We start from the raw sequence: 23,333 nt of genomic DNA on the forward strand, positions 1-23,333 counted from the left end.
GTCCGTCTTCGAGTGCGAGTGCGAGTGCGTAAATTGAGTGCGTCGCGCTGTTTCTCGAGACGATAGAAGATAAATAATAAGATGTGAACGAGAAATATATCGAATGAGACATGCATCCGTTTGCTTGCGAAATCCAGTGCAATATTTGAGAGAATATTGGAGAGAAATACATAATATATAATATAAAATAAACAATATATGTATAATATATATCGGATATGTCATTCTGAATGAAATGGGGGAAGTGATTTGACAGGAATACTGTTACATATTATATATTAAGCAGAAATTATCGTGCTTGTTTCTCTTAAAAGAAGCTTAAAATTTGACGCGCGATCAAAGGAAATACGATAATGTCTGTGATTGTTACGTGAATCCGCGATTAAAAAATAAACAGCAATTGTATAAAAAAAAGCTAGAGATTACACTCTTAATAAAAAGGTAGGCTATATAAAAATTCATGTAATATTGCGTCGTATATATTACGGATTTATTGATAGCAAAATATTTCGCGTTGTTGATCCATCAATTAAATCGCTCGCCCATTAGATGACATTAGAGATTCTTTCCAAATTGTGTAAAAATGCCCTACATAAATTATTCACATTCTACTAGCATCGCATCATTACTCGTCTCGATATGCGATATCACGAGCGTGACGTGTAATCTTCCTTTACCTCCTTCGCCCTTCTTAGTGTTGCGTAACATCACGATCCTGAAAAATCCATTTTCGATGATGACGCGTTTATTTTGCGAAAAAGGGGATCGACAATGCGATGCGCGCGAATGCTCGGAATGGAGTCTCGGAGAATATATATAATAATGCAATCCGTGTCGCAGCTGCGAGCAATGCGCGTCGCGTTGAAGCGCGTATCTGACTGGCGGAAACAGATGCTGCGGACATCTACGCACATCCGGCGCGCATTCTCTGCCGCTCGGAGCATGTAAAATCCCGTTCAGAGCAAACCGATCGCAACGGATCTCGGGGGGATTAAACTGACCTAGAGTTTCTCTATTAATCGCGTTGAACGATCTATGACAAGAAACGTGACAAGAGAATATGCAATTTTTCTCTGGTATTACAGCATTTTCTAGTGGATATTTTTTTTTTTTTTTTAATAAAAAAAAAGAGATGTTTTTTTTATCCACTGGTGCTATTAATAAAATAGTAAACAACGAGTTACATAAAAATTGTGCTATCGCAGTTATACTACATGATTGGTGGCGTGAAAAGCATTTCTAATATTATAACAAGTGTTATATTTGCTATGAGAAATCATCGTAACCCATTCTTTTAAAAACGGTGATTTTATCCTGATATTATTGAATAATATTTTTTAATAATGGTAAAATAACAAAATTTTTTATTTAAATACACAACATAAATTAACAATTATACTCAAATTTCTTATTCTAGTTTATTACTAATAAAGCTTTTATTGTTATCGACATTAAAAAACTTCTTTTTCAGTGATCACGTTACGTAAAAATACGAAACACGATAAAATATAATTATAAAAATTTATTATTTTAATTAATCTTATGCAATGACATATTACTTAGTAATAATAAATCAATAATAATAAATTCTGATAAGATGGCGGCAATACTTGATTTACGGATCGGATTCTGTTAGCTGTTTCATAGATGATACGCATCCTGGATATTGTCGCGCGACAAGCGAATTTCATTCGTCGCACGGAATTAAGATAAGCGAAGGGACAATCGCGGATGCATTCGCAGAGTTAATGTGACTTTAATGCGACCCCGGCGGCAGCGCACTGACCGTTAACTCGAAGTCTTTGTTAACGCGAGCGAGAGAAGACCGTCCAGCGGTTGCAAGAGGTCGAAAATGAGGTTGTAAGCGAGACGGGGGTGGATTATATCGAGGCGAGGTTGCATAGGTCACTCGCAGAAATTCTCGTGTAACGTACTTCCGTCTGGCGACAGCAATAACTTGCAACTCTCGGAATTTGCCCCATCGTCTCTTTTAAAATGGATTAGACGCAATGCATGCGGTTTTTTTATAAATAAGAGTTTTTTCTAGTGATATTAAGAAACGTATTTCATATTACGTTTAAAAAAATTGTTTCATTATTTATAATTATATTCGAGACTCTAGAGTAGCTTTTCGTGTAATAGTTTTTACAAATAGATTTCTTTTTTTCATATGTTACATATATATGTGCTAAATGCATATTTAGCTAGTGCTTAAGCATCTTAATGACTCGGACGTTCGATGTGCGTAAGCGCTTACGTAGGGCGTTTCATTGATCGGCGACACGTTTTTGCTCCATCGTTGTACGATTATTATACAATATGAAATCGCCAACACTCGTTACTTAATGGCAAATATTTACAATTTTTTATGATTTTTACGATTTTTTAAAAAGAATATTTTTTTCCAATTATTTCTTTTCTCTGGAAAAGTTGAATATTATTTTTGAATAATTAATTTTTTAGTACAATGTTTTTATATGTAAACATATATTATGAGAAAATCGCCGATAATCTTGTTTGTACTGCATTGGAATAAAACTGCGATTCAAAATTTCACGATGATAATGAAGGTTGTAACCGCGTGATTTCGCGTGATATAATATTCGTATTTTAATATATTGCGACGCAGGATATAAAAAGTACACATCGCCGACTTTTCAATCTCAGGCGTCGTTTTAATCTTGCTAAATATGAAATTTCAATATTTTATCCGCAGAATCCTTGTTTAGTAGATCAAGATGCATTTATGCGCGCGATATGACACTACCAATGCATACTCAAGACACGCGGCTCGAGGACTGTCATTATTCACGCGAGTCCTCGCATTATACATCTCGTTATATCAGAGTACACTTTAGATGCGGACGAAGACAAGTGCTCGACGATAATCGCATTTCTTAACGAAACTTCCAATTAACATGATAATCGCGACCAAGAACGCGAAGCATTCTGCAGTTTGATTGACGCGATTGCGTCAGAGTAGTTGCTCGCGAGATTAAAATGCATTGATGCGAAATATTTCTTAGCGTAAATTTTATGAAGAACATTTTTACACACACTTGTCTATCATTTACAAATATTAATAAATATACTTTTATGTGTGTGTGTGTGTGTATGTATATTCTTCAAAGTTCTTGATATTTAGTTTTAACTAAGAATGTTTTTATGAAAATTATAAATATTATATTGTATATACATGTATAAATTGTGTGTCAATAATTGTCGGCAACAACTTTAAAAGTATTGTCAGTATTAAAAATGTGAATTTTTTTCGTATATTACAGGGAAGTACGCACTGTCGTATTGAATAAGGGATCATCCGGTCTTGGTTTTAACATCGTCGGCGGTGAAGACGGCGAAGGCATCTTTATCTCGTTCATTTTAGCCGGAGGTCCGGCCGATCTCAGTGGTGAATTACGCAGAGGTGATCAGATACTGAGCGTTAATGGTATCAATCTCCGAACAGCCACTCATGAGGAGGCCGCCGCCGCCCTTAAGGTAAGGTTTTACTTTATTCATGTTATACAACACATATAATTCTTAAAGTTAATTTCTCTTTTTTAAGAAGATTTAAAGAATAAAAGATTAAAAGAATAAAAAATGATATAAACAAGAATTTAAAAAATTTCATTATGACATACATATTGTGAAATTAATCTCAAATTCTCCCTAAGTATCAAACATAGAATAAAAATTTAGATGCAATAATTTAAGCATTTTAGATTGTCAATCATCTCTTCTTCACAAGTTTTAAAAGTTGAACGATACATCGAAAATAATATATTCTGTTTTCGTTGATGTGATGATATTAGGGCACTGGTCAGACAGTGACAATCGTGGTGCAATATAAACCGGAGGATTATAACAGATTCGAGGCGAAGATCCAGGATCTTAAACAACAGATCTCGCAACAGAATGTGATGACAGGCACCCTCATGAGAACCTCCCAGAAAAAATCACTTTACGTGAGGTAATTTTGCGCAACTATTACCTTCGTTGCTCAATCAGAGTCGTTAAAGACGAAATCCTTTTAACGATTAATTAATATTCGCGAACTATTCAATTTTGCGTATTTAAAATACGAAAATAAATATTACGGTTTTCTCTCTGAAGAGCGTTGTTCGATTACGACCCCAATAAGGACGATGGTCTACCGAGCCGCGGTTTGGCGTTCCGTTATGGTGAGATTTTACACGTGACGAATGCCAGCGACGACGAATGGTGGCAGGCAAGAAGGGTCACCCCTCAGGGGGATGAGGAAGGTCTGGGCATAATACCCTCACGCAGGCGATGGGAGCGCAAGCAGCGTGCCAGAGATCGTTCTGTCAAATTCCAGGGACACATGCCGGTCATCCTTGATAAGGTGAGTCGAACAGAAAATCTTTAGAGCTTTTTTTCTTTGGAAATAATTATAAATTACGAAATATAATAAAAGATAATTTGTTCAGAGAAAATTATAAATATGATATCTTATTGAAAATTTAAACAACTCGGGATCAAACTTTATCATCATAATTTAATACTTTTTCAAATTTTGTTAAATATAATTCTTTTAATTGTATATAATTCTTAATAAAAGACCTTTTTTTAATATTTTTTAATATTCAAGTTGACTTTACTGGAAATATTATAAAATAAAATGTTAAATCATCGATCAACCTGATAAACATATATTTGATGTAACCACTCTCTATTGCGTCAAAATTATACATTTGCAAAGTTTGATAAAGCATTTTTGCAACATAAATTACGTTGCCATGGCGCAACGAAATAATTTACAATGCGCGTAATCGAAAAAGCATGTTCACCCGCCAATGTTTCCCTCGAACTCATTAACAATAATGAAGAGAGACGGCTAATTGAATATTCATAGCAATCGATAACCACGCTTTTCGTCTGCAAATTTAGTACGATCAAAGACAAAAATAATCGCTTTAAACTCGCACGACTAGCCATGATGTTACTTCTCTTAAAAACAAACTTAATTCCCTCTCAGAAAGACAATAAATATTTTGTAAAATCGTTATACGAATAAATATAATCGATGCACGAAATTACAAAATGTTTTTTTTTTTTTTTTATCGAATCACGATTTGCAAATTACTCGATTTCGGACGCAGAAAACTCGTTGATTTCAGCAATCAACGTTAGACCGGAAGAAAAAGAACTTTTCGTTCAGCAGGAAGTTTCCGTTCATGAAGAGCAAGGACGACAAGTCTGAGGATGGCTCCGATCAGGAACGTGAGTGTCTAGATTGTTTTTCTTTCCCATATCTCCTGCACGTTCTGTGCATGTTCTCTGGCCCACAATTACTGTGTTTTACGTGTTTTTCTCGCCATATGTATCCGCCTATACTTATATCGTATATATATTATGCGATTTTTAACCGTCGAGCTGTGAAGTTATTCCTCATTTCCTTCGGCCCCCGTCTTCATAATCGATGGGTGGAATTTTTCTTAACGATTTTATGCGAGATAAAATTGTTCGAGATTATAATTCAAGATATATTAGAGAAAAATATTTCTTTGTCATTTACAGAGTAAAGTCATTTTTTTTTTTGTTTCACGCAGCATTTTTTAACCATAATATTTAATGCAATATATCCTTTTTTTATAATTGCTGTTTTTGCGCGCAATATTTTTAAAGCTTATAATGCATATAACAGTATAGTATAGAAAAAATTTTAACAGAAATCAGTGCTTATATGTGATATTAATTTTTATGCGAGGATCATGAATAATTATTTAAGTAAAATTTTATTAGTATGGGATCCCCCAACTTGCGACGCGATGAGACCCAAATCCCGAATGAGCTTTTGTGTTTTTTTCTATCATGTGAAAACGTGACATGTGTTTTGTTTTGCCTGCTTGTGTAGGAACGCCCACCACACCCGAGAATGAGAACGATCCTACTCGTAAGTATCTTAATTAGTCAAGTAATAAGCTCTGTAAAAATATGCGCTTTTACACATTTTTCATACGCGATGTTTAATGACGTATCGCGCAAGCTTTAAAATCCTCACCGAAACACGCGATTTGAGTGAAATTCTAGCAACGTATCGAGCTAAGAAACATTTTTTTCTAATTTTTTGTTTCTAGTAAATTTTTGATTTATAATAATGATTGCAAAAGTTGAAATTGAAAAATAGTGCCAGAATTCAGATTTTAATACTTTAGTACAATATAAATAAAATTGCATATATATATATTTAAAATATAATTATCTTTAACAAAGCGTATAATTCGTCTATTGATCGAATTCACGAATTCAATTGGCATCGAATCTCGCAAATATTACGTTGCGAACAGTCTCGCTTGTAATCATTCAGCTATCGCACGAGAGCAGCCGCAACATCCACCCCAATCTTGCTTGCGCATGCACGTTGCACTTTGAACTTTTCTGCTCCGCAAAGTCTCTGCTTTACTAACACCTCTCCAACACGCTCTTTATTTACGCTCTCGACTTCGCTTCTAACTTTTGGCTTTTCACTATTGGAGGTTCTAGCCTGTATAGTAGCGGTCCAGCACGGTAGAACGATGTTCCTCTCAAGATTTAATGTAGTTTGTATCCTCTCTTTTCTTTTTCTTTCTTTTTTTCCACAAAAAAAAAAAGATAGCGAGTAGATGCGATAGAAACGCAGCCCGTTGTTCATCTCGAAGGATCGTGTCATCACGAAGCACGTCATCGTCATCTTCATCAGATCATACGAACACTTCGATCGAGAAGCCGAAAATGAAATGTTTAAATGCTATAGATGCATGTATGACGCATTCTCATTATTATCAAAAAAAATTCTTGCTCCTCGAAAACACGCGATTTGATATATTGATAAATAGTGAAAGATGTACGCTTCTTATAACACTTGGATGACGGCGAAAGGAAGAGTATTACAGTCTGGAGTCATACACACAGCTGATATCTTTTTTTCTCCCCCCGTTTTTTTTTTTAAGCATGAGATTCTAATGACTATTCGTGAGGGAACACACTGTGGCATACACTGGTATACGTACTGTGCGTTACGTTGTGCTTCTAATGTGATGCTTAATTTACGGAAACGAAGAACGCGAACATTCCATCGAGAACGTTTAGTATCATAATCATTGCACGAAATGTTGCATCCCGAGCGAAATATCCGGTTGCAATGATAAAATATTAAAAGTGAAAGGGATATACAATTATCCGACTATACGCTTCAGATCCGCGCATCATGTCAACGTGCACTTGCAGCTTCATGGTCCATCGAATTCATCTCGTGCGTGCGTCCAAAATTGCGCACGTACACGCGCGCAGTAGGAAACTCTTCTCGAAAAAGTCTAGCGCTTTTAATTAATTGTAGCGATAATTAACGGCCGCTTATTTATAGTACGCAAGGTATACTGAAATATATTCAACTTGTTATGTTCTAGCATTCATGCTGTGCTACACCCAGGACGACACTAACACTGAAGGTAATCATGTCTCTCTTTCTTCTCTCTTCGCTCCCACTCTATCTATCTCACTATAGTCCTTTTCTCTATCTCTTTCTCTCTCTCTCTCTCTATTTCTCTTTCTCTCTCTATCTCTTTCTTTTCCCTTTCTTTCCGCACATTTATATCTCTCCTACTCTTCCTCACATCGAAGAGATCGTATTGCCTGGGTCAGCCATGCGGGATAATGAATTTCGGTCATGATATTGTTTCACGATATTGTGCATGGGTAGATGTTATATAATTAATACTAATACAAGAATTACATTATTGTTAATTGTTATGCTCTCTAGTATTTGCATTGTCTAGTACAATATCTATTTAATAAATGTGCTCGGATATTAATAATTTAATATTAAATTTCGTTAAACAATGATATATAGATGCCTGTAAACATAATTGTGAAACATTCTGACCGGAAAATCACAATTTATTTTTTGTTGGTCCACATGTTTCATTCTTGCGACATAATCAATCACGCTTGCATTCATTCACCAACGATAATTCAGAAATTAAATGTCAGCCTTTGCACATGTATACGTATATCAACATCGCCATGGGCAGCATAGAATTGCACATCTATTGTTTTGTTCCAATGGTAGCATATACAAAATGAAAAGGTCCTCACAACTCGAAGTCTTTATTATTTAGTAATAATATAATTTGTACAGTTCAAGCATGTATATATATATATATATATATATATATATATATATATATATATATACACATGCTTTAACTGTATATACTTAAAAAATTTACACAAATATATATATATATTTGTGTAAATTTTTTAAGTCCAAACATACACAACGGTAAATTCCTACAAATGCGGAATAAAATAATTGATAATATATATAGAATGATATAAAATTTAATTAGGAAAATAATTTTTTCAAAAAATTGTTTGATATTATGACATTTAAAAAAATAAAAAACAAATAAATTATTTTTCATACAAATAAAAATCTATAAATAAAATTACTAAAATTTCTTAATTTATTAATTTATTAATTTATTAATTTAAAGTGAAAATTATGTGAAGTTGAAAGCTGTTATATGATTTTAAATCGATTCAAAATACTGGCCGTTTAATAAGGATTTGCGGCAATCTATCGCGTTGATCGTTACTCATCCGGGAAACTTTGCGTTTAACTTTCTTTCTCCTTCTCTGAGATTTCATTCTATCTTAATTATCCGAATGCTCTTCCTCGCCGCCGCGTCTTCGCCGTCCATCACTCGCCTTTCATTCATTACGTAAATTGTCCTTCTCTCTTTTTTTTTTTTTATTCATTTAAGGTTTGTCTTGCGCTACAGGGAGTAGAGAAATTTTGTATCGCGTTCAACTGCCGTATATGGAGGAACTCACGTTAGTTTATCTGGAACAGGAGGGCGATGAGCCCAATGACGAGCTTAGTAAGTCGTAGCCGAGAGCAAATGTGTGAATCGCAGTGTGAGCGCGAAGCGTATACACGATATTTACGTACGATGTTTTTTTTTTTTCTTGTTAGGAAATCTAATGCAGATTCTTATTAACGCAGATTGTGCCTAGACAGTTATAACCCTGTCGACGGGTGATTATCCCGAGAAAGATATTCGGGTAAATAACTATGCTGTTTGTAATCCCGGATATGTCAGTGCTAACGATCTTTGATATCGATGTAAAAATTTTTCGATCCATTCCCATTAACACTTCTACTAGCATTTGAATGCGAATCAGGATCGCGAAATTCGTTTTAAACGCCGCTGCAATTACGCGCGATAAATATAATTTCACAATTCGAGTGATGGAACGGACAGATAACATTTTTTAATCGTTTTAGTTATTATTATCAATTTAATATTAATGACATTTAAAACTTTGTATCCGTTATCACACATTTCTACAAATATTTATTGAATTCTTTTTTTTTCTCGATGATAGAAAAAATCGCAATCGAAGTGAAATCGCCAATACAATTTTCTCTATTTAAGATACTAATCGAGAAACGTCTATCTCTTCTTCCGGTAGCCGTTAATTTCTTGAAGCTTTTCTTCGCGCTAAATTATTGACGAAACGTGCTCCACGCTTTGCGCGCCCAGAAGCTTGCGCGCAATTGAGACATCCGCGCAACGTGCTTTTACGATTTATTTTTTCTTTTTTTTCGCCGCTCTTCGTCTTTTGATCGTAAAGCCCGTGGACGTTAACAGCAGCAGATACAATTAGTAAAGAGCGCGCGAATAGACGAAGAAATCGCATCGCTAGAAGCAGTGTCTCTTCCTCACGTTCGGGCGAAAGTTCCGGACACGTATTCAATTATTGCAATTGAAATCCGAGAGGAAGTAGCGACGATGCCACTTTGTGCTCACATTAATATCAAGTAACACGCGTTAGTACGGGATGCGCGGTATATCGATTACAAATATAGAGACCTCTCCCTTTTTATTAAGTAGGTACTAGTGTATATAGTCGCTATACATATACTAACGTCACTTTTGTACCCGATATTCCTGGATCGCTTAAATTTTCTAGTCATTAGGAGGTATAGCTTGCTCTCCGCTTTTCAATATTATTTCTCGGACGCTGAAAGCATGCTCGTGACTTGTCCAATGGAAAAAAAAAAAAAAAAACGTATTTGTGTATGTATTTGTTCAAAACGCTGATGGAGCAAAAACCGGGACTGCTTGAAATAGTCCGAGAATTGACATTGGGACAATTGATATCTGTCAGAGATTGTTTCAAATGGATCCCTAACTTTCAAATGTGCTCCGCTCTTTGTGTGTGACATTGTCCCGCGTCTGTTTGTTCCGTGCAAGTGTCGATTAATCAATGACATCACGAGGGATCGCAGAGAGCTTGTCTTTCGGGATCAATTGAAGGACCGCGCTGGGACCTTGTTTGTCTTCGGGATAAGAGTTTTGATTTTTTTTCTATCATTGAATGGGCAAACTTATGTGTGTCGTCAAAGGTTTGAAGGAATGTGAGATTTGCTAATAACAATCCCTGACAACGAGGCGTCTCCCATCTTCCCCGGAGGGGCAGAGGGGAAAAGCACATTGCAGAATCGTGTTGTATAATATTTGATTAAAACATTACAGGCAGCGAAGAAAACGTACTTTCATACGAAGCCGTGCAGCAGTTGACGATACAATACACGCGTCCCGTGATCGTTCTCGGACCGCTCAAGGATCGCATCAACGACGATCTCATCTCCGAGTTCCCTGATAAATTTGGCAGCTGTGTACCACGTGAGTTATTCGATATTATATAAATGACGAATGTGATTTTTTTTTATCGCTGATACACAAAACTTTATTCCAACAGACTTGTATCGATCTTTTTATTTACAGATACAACAAGGAGTAGAAGAGAATATGAAGTAGACGGACGAGATTATCACTTTGTGGCCTCTAGGGAACAAATGGAAAGAGATATACAGAATCATTTGTTTATAGAAGCCGGACAGTATAACGACAATCTTTACGGAACGTCTGTTGCATCTGTGCGAGAAGTAGCTGAAAAAGTATGTATAATGTTATTAATACAGAATTGACATTTGACTTTTTTCATAGTTTATATTATTTGTATTAAAGATACATAATATTATAGTATAAAAAAAATTACGAGAAATTTTCAATTTTTCTTTCAGGGCAAGCATTGTATTCTTGATGTGAGTGGAAATGCTATCAAGAGGTTACAAGTAGCTCAACTCTATCCTATTGCCATTTTTATCAAACCAAAATCGGTCGAATCTGTCATGTAAGTTTAATAATCAATTATCAATTGATCTTTAATACTAAATTTCATTATTTTTTATTTTATTAAAATATTTATGTTTATAATTTTGCAGGGAGATGAACAAGAGAATGACCGAGGAGCAAGCAAAGAAAACGTATGAACGTGCCCTAAAGATGGAACAAGAATTTGGTGAATACTTTACTGGTACGTCATTTTTTAATGTTTTCTATTAAATTTGATCTTAAAAATTAAATTTAATTATAGTTTAAGATTATTGCATTAACTTTCGACTATAAAAGAAGTCCTTTCATATATAACATGATATAGCAATTATAATTGAAATAATAATCTATTCAAAATTAATTAAAATCTAACGAAGGAAATGTTATATTTGATTTAACGATTAAGTATTCTCAACGTGCAAATAAATCGCTATACTCTGTTCGTAGCCGTCGTCCAAGGAGACACTCCTGAAGAGATCTACGGAAAAGTAAAGGAGGTCATTTCCGAACAATCAGGACCGAACATCTGGGTTCCATGCAGGGACCAGCAACTGTGACGTCCTGCCCCCCACGCTCAGCATGGGCCCAACGCTTGGACCCTGCCACCGAGGCGTCAAGCTTAATTATTCACGATAAATACGATTAAGTAACGCTCTAACGCCGCCCTTTCCCCATGCCTCCCTCTCTCCCTTCAATTATTCCATCAATTATTCATGTAGCACAAGATCCCTACTTAAGACGCGTAACGCGACGTAAATTGCCGCAAGACATTTAAGACGAGATAATACTTAAGTAGCGAAGTATACATGATATGACCCACTCACTTTCCCGCGAAAAATTGATAGATCTAAAGTTAGTCCGGATGCGTATGATTTATTCTTTCCGAAATCTAGTGGAAAATCGTCGAGGGAAACGAGGGGACTGGGCACACGTACGCGTGCTCTTCATGTTGAATTTTATCGCGACCGACATTTTCAATAAAAAAAAAAGAAAGTAACGGAAAGAAATTCGTAATTTTTATCATATGACCGTCGATTATTTGTGTGTGATCGTCTTTATTTTTATTAATTAATCTTGCGAACTAGAGGCATTGTACAATTGCTCGAGAAACTTACAAGATACGCCGAAATCGAATCAACGGGCAACTCGAAACAGTTTTTTCGAATTGGAGAACTCGACCGAAGTGATTATCGACTGCGAAATGAACTCGTATTCGGTCATATTCTCGAGCACAGTATTTTTTAATGTACTTAAGCGCAGTTTTCAATGCGCCGAGAATTCATCGAGCGAACTCGATGAGTTTGACAAAGTAGGAGAGACGCGGATAGGCGAAAAAATTATAGCCCCAGCGACGTTGTGTATGTGTTAACGCGAACCTCACGATTATAACAGAACACAGAAAAAATGCAGAAAAAAAAGAGAAAAGAAACCTCACAGGACAAATCTTTAGCTGCTAGATACACATAGCGATATATAATGTTTTGTACAGCTAGATGACTAAGCCAGTAACTGGGTTATGTGCAACATTATATTTGCGAAATTGGCGATGCGAAAAACGAGAAAAAAAGAGAGAGAAAGAGCAAAAAATATTATTGTAATTTAAATATCATTACTAAATTATTATTATATGATAGTAGGTATGTGTATTATTGTAAATACATATTATACTCGCGCATGTAATATCGAGACGGAGAGACGTAACAGGCGGAGAAAAGGGATCGAAGAAATTTAAAGAAAGAAAGAAAGAGAGAGAAGAAGAAGCATGGCGACTTTTTCTTCATATGCAGCTCAGCTACACGATATCATTCAATATCGTAACGAAGTGATGAATTTTCGCGCCCATTAGTCGCGTTCTCGTAAAAATTTTCAGCGCGAGTGTAGGTAGGTTTATGACGCTCCTTTGTATCTTAAGATATAGTTCTTGGCACCGGATTAGTCGCTGATCAAACGTGGGAGATTAACTTGCACAAGTTTTCAGCGGAACCGATGCAATTGGCATAAAGACAGAAAGAAGATAGAAAATCAATGATGTACTTATACAGTCGCGGGAGAAATATAAAAGACGTAAACGGATGAAGCTGCGGCGGTTTGAAAGAAAAAAAAAGAAAATGCAGATGATCTCGGTCAAGTTCCGTTATGGAGTTAATACCGAAGATTGATTTTCTCAACAATAAGCGGAGATTTTTCATCTATGAATTCGTATTCAGAAAGCGATTCTCGTTAATAAAATCTCTCGCTTGGCCTTCATTCGTTTATTAAGCTATGAGCTTGCGGTCGCGTGCACTACATCAATGCTTTATCCGCTTGCTTCTTCCGTTTCCGTAGCATTAATCGCGCGAAAAAGATATAATAATAGGGTTCTCCCAATGGAATGTAAGCGGGAAATCGAATTGTTACAACACGAGGTGTTATTACGACAATTTAATTGTAATATAGCTGCATTGTCGTGATACACGGATATGCGAGTTGCGATCACAGAGATGATGACGACGACGATGACGATAATGATAACAATGATGGCATAAGCACGTGCGGGTCGCAAGGCCATGACACGCGATGATTGCGCGGAATAGAGCTGTTCTTTTTTTCTCCCTTATTTCGTAGTAATATTTACTCGCGAGGAATGATAATATTGCGCAGATACGCTTTCGGGCTATTTTTTCCTACCGCGAGTCCTAGACTATTATCATTAAGCGCATCACAATATGAGATAGAACGAGATATGGAGCGACGAGCTTCAGCTTGCTGAAAGACAGAAGGCCTGGGCTTCGTCGAGTTGTCGAGTGATGTCTGTCTCGATGTAAAAGACCGTATATAAAGAGAATAATTACCGCAGACACCTATTATACACCTCTATAGTCTATTTAATAATATTACTTATTGAATTGTCAATCTCATGTTCACCTTGTTTCATCGTTTTTAAATAGTTAATAAACGTTTTACCAATTTTACTATTGTGATCTATACATCTTTGATCCTTTCCTGCTCTTCCTAAAACTTCTTAATAAAACTAATTAACAACTATATTGTGTGATAATTAATAGACATTTGGACTAAAAAAAACAATTTAAAATATTGCAAATATATGTATATAAATAAGAATACTTGATACATAATATCTTTAAATATAATTTGAGCTGAAATTTAATAATATATCTTTCGTTATTGTGTATATAGTGTATAATCACAAATCTCATGTTGTATAATCTAAACTTGTATAAAATTGGAAAAAAATTTTTTTAAATATATTTAAAAAAAGAGTTGAAATAATTTTGTTACGTTTAACATAATTTTAAACGTTTTAAGTTAGAAATAATTGGGAATGAAGAGAATGTAAAAATGTTTCGGTAAAAATACTTTTTTTATTACATCGATAGGATATAACTCATTGTTATCAGCGAAAAAAAATCACAAATATTTTTTTCTTAGAAAGTCATTCGTCGAAGTGACTCGCTTATAACGGCTACGGTAAAGACAATAATAACGATAATTACTTTTTACACGAATCACAGTAAGACTAATTTGTTCGTCAACGTTATTTCGAACTAAACCTCTGAAATAAAATATATTTGTATATATATATTTATTTTTATATTTATATATTTATATACTCATCTTTATATATACTTATTTTCATATATAACTTCTGTTTCTTTATCCGCATAAAAGCAGCAGCGTTTTAACACATTTAGAAGTTTTTTGAATATATAAATTACAAGTGGGACGACAGGGGAGAGGCGTTGTGTGAATATTACACGACTAAGAAAATGTACATTCATCATTAACTACTTATATGTGTATATATATATATATGTATATATATATATATAGTACAATAAAAAAGCGTGTAGTCGTAAATGATAATAGTAATAGTAGTAATAGTAATAATGAAGTAATAGTAGTAGTAATAGAGCTGTAGCGATATTCGCGGTAGTGGTAGTAGCAGTACTAATAATAGTTCTGGTAATCGCACATGAGATATATACATATTTTATCATGTTATGCAATGTGACTATTTCAGTTAATGCTTTACATTATACACAATTAATATGCGTTAATATAAACATATTGTAGTCTTACGTTTTAACTACTTAAGAATAAAAGATACATATGTGTATATATATATATATATATATACACGTACATTTCCTATCATTAAAGAGAAATACTACTAACTCTAACATATTTCGCTCCCGTCTTATACTTTTATTTTTGTTTTTGCAGTTTTCTTTACTGAAAATATGTCAGTATGTGTATGTACAATTCGTAGCATAACTGCACTCTCTGTTCATTCGTGTCAGCTAAATAAAATTATAAGAAGCCGCCTGAGCGTATGCAAATCGCATCATGCGACGTTGCATCGTATTAACATTAATTAGTATCACTCGATATTAGTTCGATATTACAATTAATCATCGCTCGCGAAAGAAGCGAATCTTTCTCTTCAGCTAACTACTGTACACATATACACACAGTGGTGCGTTGCGTTCGTACATACAAATACGTCGCCAGTGATTGGTACACCATCAAGTTATTTTTCAAGAATACACGTGGATTTTTCCCTGAGACTGATTATAACGTTTGAAACCTTTGTGCTATGCGGCGCCAAAAAAAGGCGTATTACGGTATATCTTAAGCATTACGAATCAAGCTATTCCGCGCCTCTTCTTCTTTGCATCTCGTCCCGTAACGTCCGCATATACTAAATATTCGTTTTCTCCTCTAAGATTAACGTATAGGAACATCACGAGACGATAAGTACAATTGATCGAACTCTGATTCTGTCAAGATTTAAAATAACTCACCTCCCCCTGAAATACGCCTCCTAAATTGCTTCGATCGAACACAGCGTCGTTTCGGTGATCGAAACTCGCTATCATATCTCTCTTTACAAATTGTCTTCAAATTTCACATTTCTGATTAATTACAATAAAAAATATGCGACTTTATTATTATTAAATATGTTCAATTTGAGCCTTCTCGTGATTCATTGCATTTTATTAATTGAATTCTCCCATGGATATTACTCTACAAGAAATTCTTTTTCTATTTTAGAGTTGTTTTCTTAGCGAGTATCTGGAATCGCCGATACGATGCATTAAAGTTATCCCGACACATCACAAAAACAGAAGTGACTCGAAGACAAAATGTAAAAAAAAAAATTATTGCACAATGAGCATTGCTCGACGACATTCGGCCGAGAGAGATATAAACTCTCGAAATAATTTCCTAGATCTCTACACTTCTAGAAACAATGTATGATCAATGCATCTAGGCAATTAACAAAATGATTATTTCGCGAATTGCACTTCCCATATCATAAGAATTGAGCCATTAATATCCGCTGAGTCTATCTTTCATTCGAATTAATTAATTGCTATATTGAAACTATACGAAAAAACGAATATCTTCTTATAGAAGTAAAGATTGAAACTAGAACAGATAGAAAATAGAACTAGATATGACAAGATATGCACTTTTATGTGTGACAGTATCAACTTGTCTTCAACGGATGAAATATTAATTTTGAATTTAATAAATTGCAATTCAATTCAATTTTTCAAGCACCTATTCCCAATGATCAATTAACACATTGCATAAATATAACATATACGACATATACAATCCTCCCATAACATAAAGAAAAACAAGAATGAGATTACAATATGGTAACATGATCAATTGCGAGAATGATTTAAATTATATTAAGGTCTTAATTTTCATCCGTAATTTTCTTGTAACCTAACGATATATTTTATAATTATAACTCGAAAAAAATTAACACAAGCGCGTTAACAAATGTTCCGATTCCGCGAATCTCGGAGTAAAGTCGTCCCTTAAAAAAGAAAACTTCCTAAAGCCATGTGCAAGATAAAAATATATCTGGTACGACATAGCTATATGTATTTTTATGGATTCCTAATATAATTTATTATTATTTACATTATATCGTTATTTTATATTATTACTATTTCGCTTTCTTGGAACTCTCTCTTGATTCGACATTTAAAAAGTTCTTTAAAGAGACTTTTGTCATTTGTCCATTGCCGTCATCATTTAAAGAACATTCCTCCTTTTTTATTCGCCTAAAAGCATTACATTAACAAATTTCTGATTGTTTAATCAGTCCTTAAGAGAAGTAATAAAATATCCTCGTTCTGTGGATATATGCGTATTACGTATATCCGAATTAAATACTGTTATATAATGTCACAGATAGTTCTCGTTATCTTTATACTCTTAGCTGCACATTAGATCATTCCGTTTATTATATTGCAATGACTATATGCTTCGAAATTTGTGCTTTCCTATATCATATATTCAGCCAAATAATCGGTTCTTTATATCGCGCGAAAGACATTAACAGGAGAGATTGATCGATAAATTCATTAATTGATATTCGAATCCATGGAATCATTAAATGTTTCCTATTACTTTACTCAAGTTCTATTTTATTATATTATATATTATAAAATAGAGACCGAGAAAAAAAATCAATTATGAGTATCGATCAGTTTAAAGCGTAAGACAAATCGACAAGAAACAGAGGATTTTTTTAGACTTGCATAAAATTACCATTAATGTAAAATTCTTGCGACATATTTTAGTAATTTGCACTTCTTCTTTTTCTTAACACATCTAATTTCTTTACTAAAATTTTCTGTTCTTTGTAACAGCCACATTCAAGAGAAATCCTTAACTTTCGAGTCACAACATTCACAATTATTGTTCAATCTGGATACATTTACTGTAAAATTTACTGTAGAATTAACCACTAGAATTTTTATTACGTGTCTCTTGTCGTTTCCTTCCCTGTTGTCGTTGGCGTTTTACGATAGCAGTTGTGGTGCTGTTTTTATCTTCGACTTTCTTATGATGTTCCTTAGTTAGAATCGAGGTCGATGGTTTTGATATCTGGGGAGATGATTGCCCCAGAGATGCCTCCTGTCACCTAAGATTAATCAACACCTTTTCCACGTTTAGCAAGGATTTCACCTTGTCGTTGTACTTGATGAGTGTGACTTTGGAACCACGTACATTGATTCTTTCGCCTCCGCTTAGTAAATGACAACAACGTGTCTGTTCCAGGAAATCCGGCAGCTTTAGTTCGCGCATGACGTCACGATGCGCAATTGCAGGTGGCCCGGAGTGAGCCTTTGGATTAATTTGACGGAGAAGAGCGTCGCGACTCTTTATTCGCAAAATTGCCATGAGATCTTGAAGTAGCACCCATTTGTCGGGATCGTTGTTCAGGGTGAAGAGGACAGGTAGATTGATATCGCTTACTTCCATTTCGACATCGTTTAACTCAACTGACTCAAGATTGTCCGATGGAACGTCATCAAGCGGATTGTAGCCCGTTTCTTCCGGATCTGAAAACAAGTTTATAGAAAATTAATAAAATTATGCATCTAGAATATATAATATGATATTTATGAAATTTTTTAACATTTTCGAGTAAAAACTTATGTTAAATAATCATTACATACCGAAAATAGAAGCTGGACCAGCAAATGACCATGGCACAGTGACACGACCTTGAATATCATCCAAGTGCTGTTCTAGAATAGAGTTAGCTTCGGTGTCAACGGCCAACATTAACGGCGTTTGTCCGGAGTAAGTAGCCAATAATGGATCTGCACCGTATGATAGCAGCAACCGTACAAGCTCCGTAGCACCATTTTCCGCTGCTTCGTGAAGCGGTCTAACAATGAGAAGATATATATCACTTTCTATCAATGATCAATTTGATGATCAATGATCAATGAGCAAATGAAAAATCATCTATTTGTTTGTCAAGTTATTCATCAAGTTATTAATCTAACTCGAAAACTTATCGAGTAATTATAAAAATGCAGTTTGACAGAAATATATTACCTGATACCACCGTTAGCACTCTCGCTAACGTTTGCGCCGTAAGCCAACAAGAGTTTTGCGATCTCCAGATGACCTTTGGAACATGCCTCATGAAGTGGCGTGTATCCCGCATTGTCTTTAGGACTTGGCGTACTATTGAGCTTCTCCAAACAATAAGCAGTCACATCCTGCAGCGGAATACAAACAAATTATAGATTGCTATTTGTGCGAATTATTGATTAACTCTGTCGCACGGCACAGCAACGCGATAGTTATCTTACCGTGTAACCAAGACGGGCAGCGCGGTGTAATATGGTTTCCCCAACGCCTTTTTTGATAACCCACGTCCTGATTTCGGATTGAATATCGGCCACACATTCCGGACTTGGTTTGTTAGCTTGGCTTTGCTATAAAATATTGCATTTTAAAGTAATATTGTGAACATAACGTGTGCGTGTTATGAAAATTTAGGAATCAAAATAAAAAGAATAAGTAATATAAAATATATAGGAATCTTATGTATATACATACTCTTTTCCTTTCTTTCGGCAATGCCTCGTCTCTCTTTAGCGGTTTTTTCTTCTTACGAATGTAGTCAAATCCAGAACTGAATTTCCGTCGACCAGGTCGGAGTTTCAACTTCTTTTTATTACGAATTTCTAAATCGTTCTTGTCATCTTCATCATTATTTTCCTCTTCCCTAACGTCATTCGTCTCATCCTGTTCCATCTCAGTTTTGATACAATGTAGTTTTTTATTCGCAAGCGACTTGAGCAAATCCTTCCGCCTCTCGGCGGTTAACAACCGACGTTTAGAGTTCGCAATCGCCTTGTGACTTCGTAATATTCCGGCGTTTCTCAAACGGGATACTACTTTCTGCTTCAACGTTCGTACTTTGCCCAACACAGTTTCCGGCGTCTCGTTCTGCGAATCATCGTCTTGAGATGTATCGTCATGATTTTGCATTGGCGGAGCTGATGCAGGTCTATCCTCACCAAATACTTCACGAATAGTTGCTTCCTTTTTCAAGATCTTTGTCTCCGTTCTTGTTCTGCTTTTCAGAACCATAGTAGAGAACTCGTTGGGTAGAGTATGATTGTTTTTGAATGCATCGCGGAAATTATTGACCGTCTCTTTGCGGAAATAACCGAGAAGGACGGAGTTGGCGACTTTAATCGAGTTTTTATTATTTTTCAACGAGACCTTATTTTTAGAATTCTTTGATGTCTCGGATGAAACAAGCGGTGTGAGACTAGGCGTCGGCAAAAGTTCTGGCTCGTTACTGTTTTTATTAAAAACCTTACTACCCTTCGAGTTCTGCTTCTTCTTCAAGTCCTTCTGACTGCTACCACTACTTCCGACTTTTTGTGCGAGAACATCGACAATGGAATTATTCTCCGATCGGAAATGTTTCAGCATAGTCTTCGGGGGACAAGAAACGGTGGTTGACGAAGTCGCTTCCTCATCATCAATTTTGCTACCGAGTCCAGTGATGCTGAAGCTGTAATTGGATTCCATATCGCTATCTATTATTAATCTCTTATTACGACTGAGACATACGTCGGAACTATCCATTGAGACGGAAAGTGCTGGCGAACCAGGATCCAAATCTGGCAACGATGTGGACAGACGGTGAAAACGTGATGGTTTTGACACTGTTATTAATCTAGGTGGCATTCTTAGAGACCTTTTATACACATAAACCTCTTCTTCCCATCCAGGCCTGAAATCACTGCCATCGCCGAACAACGGTTTTGGTTTTGCTTTTTGCGAAGTTCCACCTTTGGGAGGTGTGGATACTTTGGACTCCTTCTCTGTCTTCACTTTATGAGGAGTAGCGTCTCTTGAACGAAGCTTCATACCCTCGGACACGTTAGCCATAGATCGTTTTCTAGCTCGAAGTCTGTCAGCCACTGAAGAGCCATGAAACTCAGTACTGGCATCGCTATCCTCGCTCGAGGATTCACTACCACTGGAGGATTCAAGCTTAATCCTACTGCCACGACGATTTCGTCTCCTCTGGCATATCACTTCCTCATCGCAATCACTATCTTCCTTCTTCACCTCCTGCTTTTTTCTTTTAATTAGCGGTATTTCGTCCGAATCGTCGTTTGAGTGTTTATCGTCATCCTTCTTCAACCCAGGTTCTATCTTGATCTTGATGTCCTTCAAGATCGAATTTTTGTCTTCTTTATTCGTTTCTAGCGATTCCTTAATATCTTCGGATCTGCAAGATTGCGATGCGTTGGTATCAGATTCCTTGTCGCTGTCGTTAGTTGCTTCCTCGAGCTTCAACGTTGTGGTACCACCCAATTTTTTCCTGCGTCCTCGTTTCTTCGCGGAGTCGCCAGTACGTAATTGTTCTATAAACTTATCACAAGCGGTACTCCAAAATGGATCCATGTCATTGATTTTATCGTTTTCCTATAAAAATGACAAATACATGCATAAAATAAAAATTGCAACGCGAAAAAAAAATATATAATAATATTATGTAATATATATAACAACATCATATTTTAAAGAGACAGAGAATTTAAAGATATTTCACAATTTGTATGTATATTGTACATTAGAAACAAATTTAATATAAAAGTTACAATAAAAAAATGATGTATATACATCTTGTAGCATTACGTTTCATATATTCTCAATCTGATACATGCATTATGTATATATATGAAAAAGAGAGTAATCTGTATTTATAAAATATAAGGCATTAAATATAAACAACATTTTTATTTTTTGCAAACGATCATTTAAAGATCGGATATAATGAATATAAAAAAACAGACATTATCTTTAAAAAATTCTTTAAATTCATAATGCGAAACTTAATATTGACGTAAATAAAAAAAAAAGATGTAAACGCAAAATTTATTTACAGAAAGATAACAAACATTTTTTTTATATTAAAAAAATGCGTCTCTTCTTTCTTTTATATTAACTACGTAAATAATTTATTTTTTATTTTTCTTCGTCTCAACTTTGTATCTTACTGTACTGCGGTACATTACCTTCAGCTCTATCTTCACGAGATCTGTCGAGGATGCCATATTCATACACACCGCATCATTAAGGGGAATCGGGGGTTGCACTTTGGATAACTGTTTCCTGTCCCTCCTCATTTCCTCTAAAGTTTGCCGCTCGAGAACCGGCATCTCGCCTTCGGAATCGCTCTCCCGGAAGTCGAAAACCGACGTTTCGGACGAACTTCTGCATCCGCTCGCTCTAGCCGGTACCGTGGATGCGATTGTGACGACGGCGGGCACGGTAGCGGCTACGGGCATGTTGTCGTCCTCAGTTCTCGAGAATAAGCGTCTTCTAGGCGGCAAGCAGACCGTTTTTTCGCGCGTTAATTTCGGCGGACTGCCCGCGGATGAACCGGATTGCGGTGGTGTCGATGTCGAGGCAGCATTATCAATCTCTATTTATGCAATATAAATACAATTATACGCACGTCGAAGATGCTAATAGTCTGTATTAAAACATAATCGATGTGACTGAATAAAATATTACAATCACGGATATATACGTAAATGAAAAAAAATTAAATCAACATTAATGAAATTACCAATATCTATTAATAACTATCAACTAGCGTTTTAAACAAATTATTTACCTTTCGGCGTGGACAACATATCCTGAGGTGCTTTCGTTGTAAACTGCCCGATCCCGACCTAAATAAAAGCAGAAAGATAGTGTGAGATTATTGACAAACAATAGTACATACACAATAATTCCGATAAGCAATACTTGTTTGAGTTCTGCCTTCGTCCTAATTTTCGCGGCTAAGATGGCGGCGAGACCGTCATCCTTGTCACGATGAATCTGATTCTCGGCGCCGCGAGGTCCCACGAGGGAAGCCTCCTTGCCAGGTAACGTGGCGGATGCATTCACCCTCGAAGCGTACATGCTGCGCGGTGCCTCCTGAGTGATCGAGTCTACTGCTCGCGGAACGTGGAGCTTATAATGAGGCGGTGTATTGCTGTTACGCTCTAGCAGACTTGCCGCCGTGAATGGTGACAGATTGTGTCTGCCGATGTTCGTTTTAGGTTCGACTGGTGCGACAACCTAAGGGAATTTCGTCAGAAATGTTAAACGGATAATAATCGACTGTGTCTAGAGAGATTAAATAAAGATATGTTTAAAGAGAGAGAAACTAAACCGCATTATCTCTTATTTGATTACAACTTATTTTAAATTTATAAAAAATCTCGATTTTAAAACATGAAAAAAAGGGAATAAATAGCGATAAATTATCAGCGATAATAAACATTAGCGAATGTG

The 23,333-nt window shown here is 35.7% G+C and overlaps 2 protein-coding genes across 18 annotated transcripts in view; one reads left to right on the forward strand and one right to left on the reverse strand.

The window, feature by feature from the left end:
- Window positions 1–14,137, forward strand: part of LOC126859014 (disks large 1 tumor suppressor protein) — a 236,832-nt gene extending 222,695 nt beyond the window's left edge. For 4 of the 13 annotated variants that reach the window (XM_050609873.1, XM_050609874.1, XM_050609876.1 and 1 more), the window contains 12 exons: window positions 3,285–3,498; window positions 3,813–3,970; window positions 4,114–4,363; window positions 5,139–5,241; window positions 5,876–5,914; window positions 7,407–7,448; window positions 8,766–8,882; window positions 10,545–10,694; window positions 10,797–10,969; window positions 11,096–11,205; window positions 11,297–11,388; window positions 11,634–14,137. In XM_050609873.1, coding sequence (XP_050465830.1) covers window positions 3,285–3,498; window positions 3,813–3,970; window positions 4,114–4,363; window positions 5,139–5,241; window positions 5,876–5,914; window positions 7,407–7,448; window positions 8,766–8,882; window positions 10,545–10,694; window positions 10,797–10,969; window positions 11,096–11,205; window positions 11,297–11,388; window positions 11,634–11,743 — 1,558 coding nt within the window. In that variant the 3' untranslated portion in view covers window positions 11,744–14,137. The remainder of the gene's footprint in view (window positions 1–3,284; window positions 3,499–3,812; window positions 3,971–4,113; window positions 4,364–5,138; window positions 5,242–5,875; window positions 5,915–7,406; window positions 7,449–8,765; window positions 8,883–10,544; window positions 10,695–10,796; window positions 10,970–11,095; window positions 11,206–11,296; window positions 11,389–11,633) is intronic. The other 9 variants (XM_050609885.1, XM_050609879.1, XM_050609886.1 and 6 more) reach the window with 7 other exon arrangements.
- Window positions 14,138–14,528: 391 nt separating this feature from the next.
- LOC126859005 (serine-rich adhesin for platelets) overlaps window positions 14,529–23,333 on the reverse strand; it is a 163,632-nt gene continuing 154,827 nt past the window's right edge. For all 5 annotated transcript variants that reach the window (XM_050609833.1, XM_050609835.1, XM_050609837.1 and 2 more), the window contains 8 exons: window positions 22,800–23,117; window positions 22,666–22,723; window positions 22,061–22,470; window positions 19,575–21,467; window positions 19,325–19,450; window positions 19,065–19,231; window positions 18,677–18,891; window positions 14,529–18,559 (listed from right to left, as the gene is read on the reverse strand). In XM_050609833.1, coding sequence (XP_050465790.1) covers window positions 18,135–18,559; window positions 18,677–18,891; window positions 19,065–19,231; window positions 19,325–19,450; window positions 19,575–21,467; window positions 22,061–22,470; window positions 22,666–22,723; window positions 22,800–23,117 — 3,612 coding nt within the window. In that variant the 3' untranslated portion in view covers window positions 14,529–18,134. The remainder of the gene's footprint in view (window positions 18,560–18,676; window positions 18,892–19,064; window positions 19,232–19,324; window positions 19,451–19,574; window positions 21,468–22,060; window positions 22,471–22,665; window positions 22,724–22,799; window positions 23,118–23,333) is intronic.

The sequence above is a fragment of the Cataglyphis hispanica genome, chromosome 2 (genome assembly GCF_021464435.1).
Source record: "Cataglyphis hispanica isolate Lineage 1 chromosome 2, ULB_Chis1_1.0, whole genome shotgun sequence".
Taxonomy (NCBI): Eukaryota; Metazoa; Arthropoda; class Insecta; order Hymenoptera; family Formicidae; genus Cataglyphis; species Cataglyphis hispanica.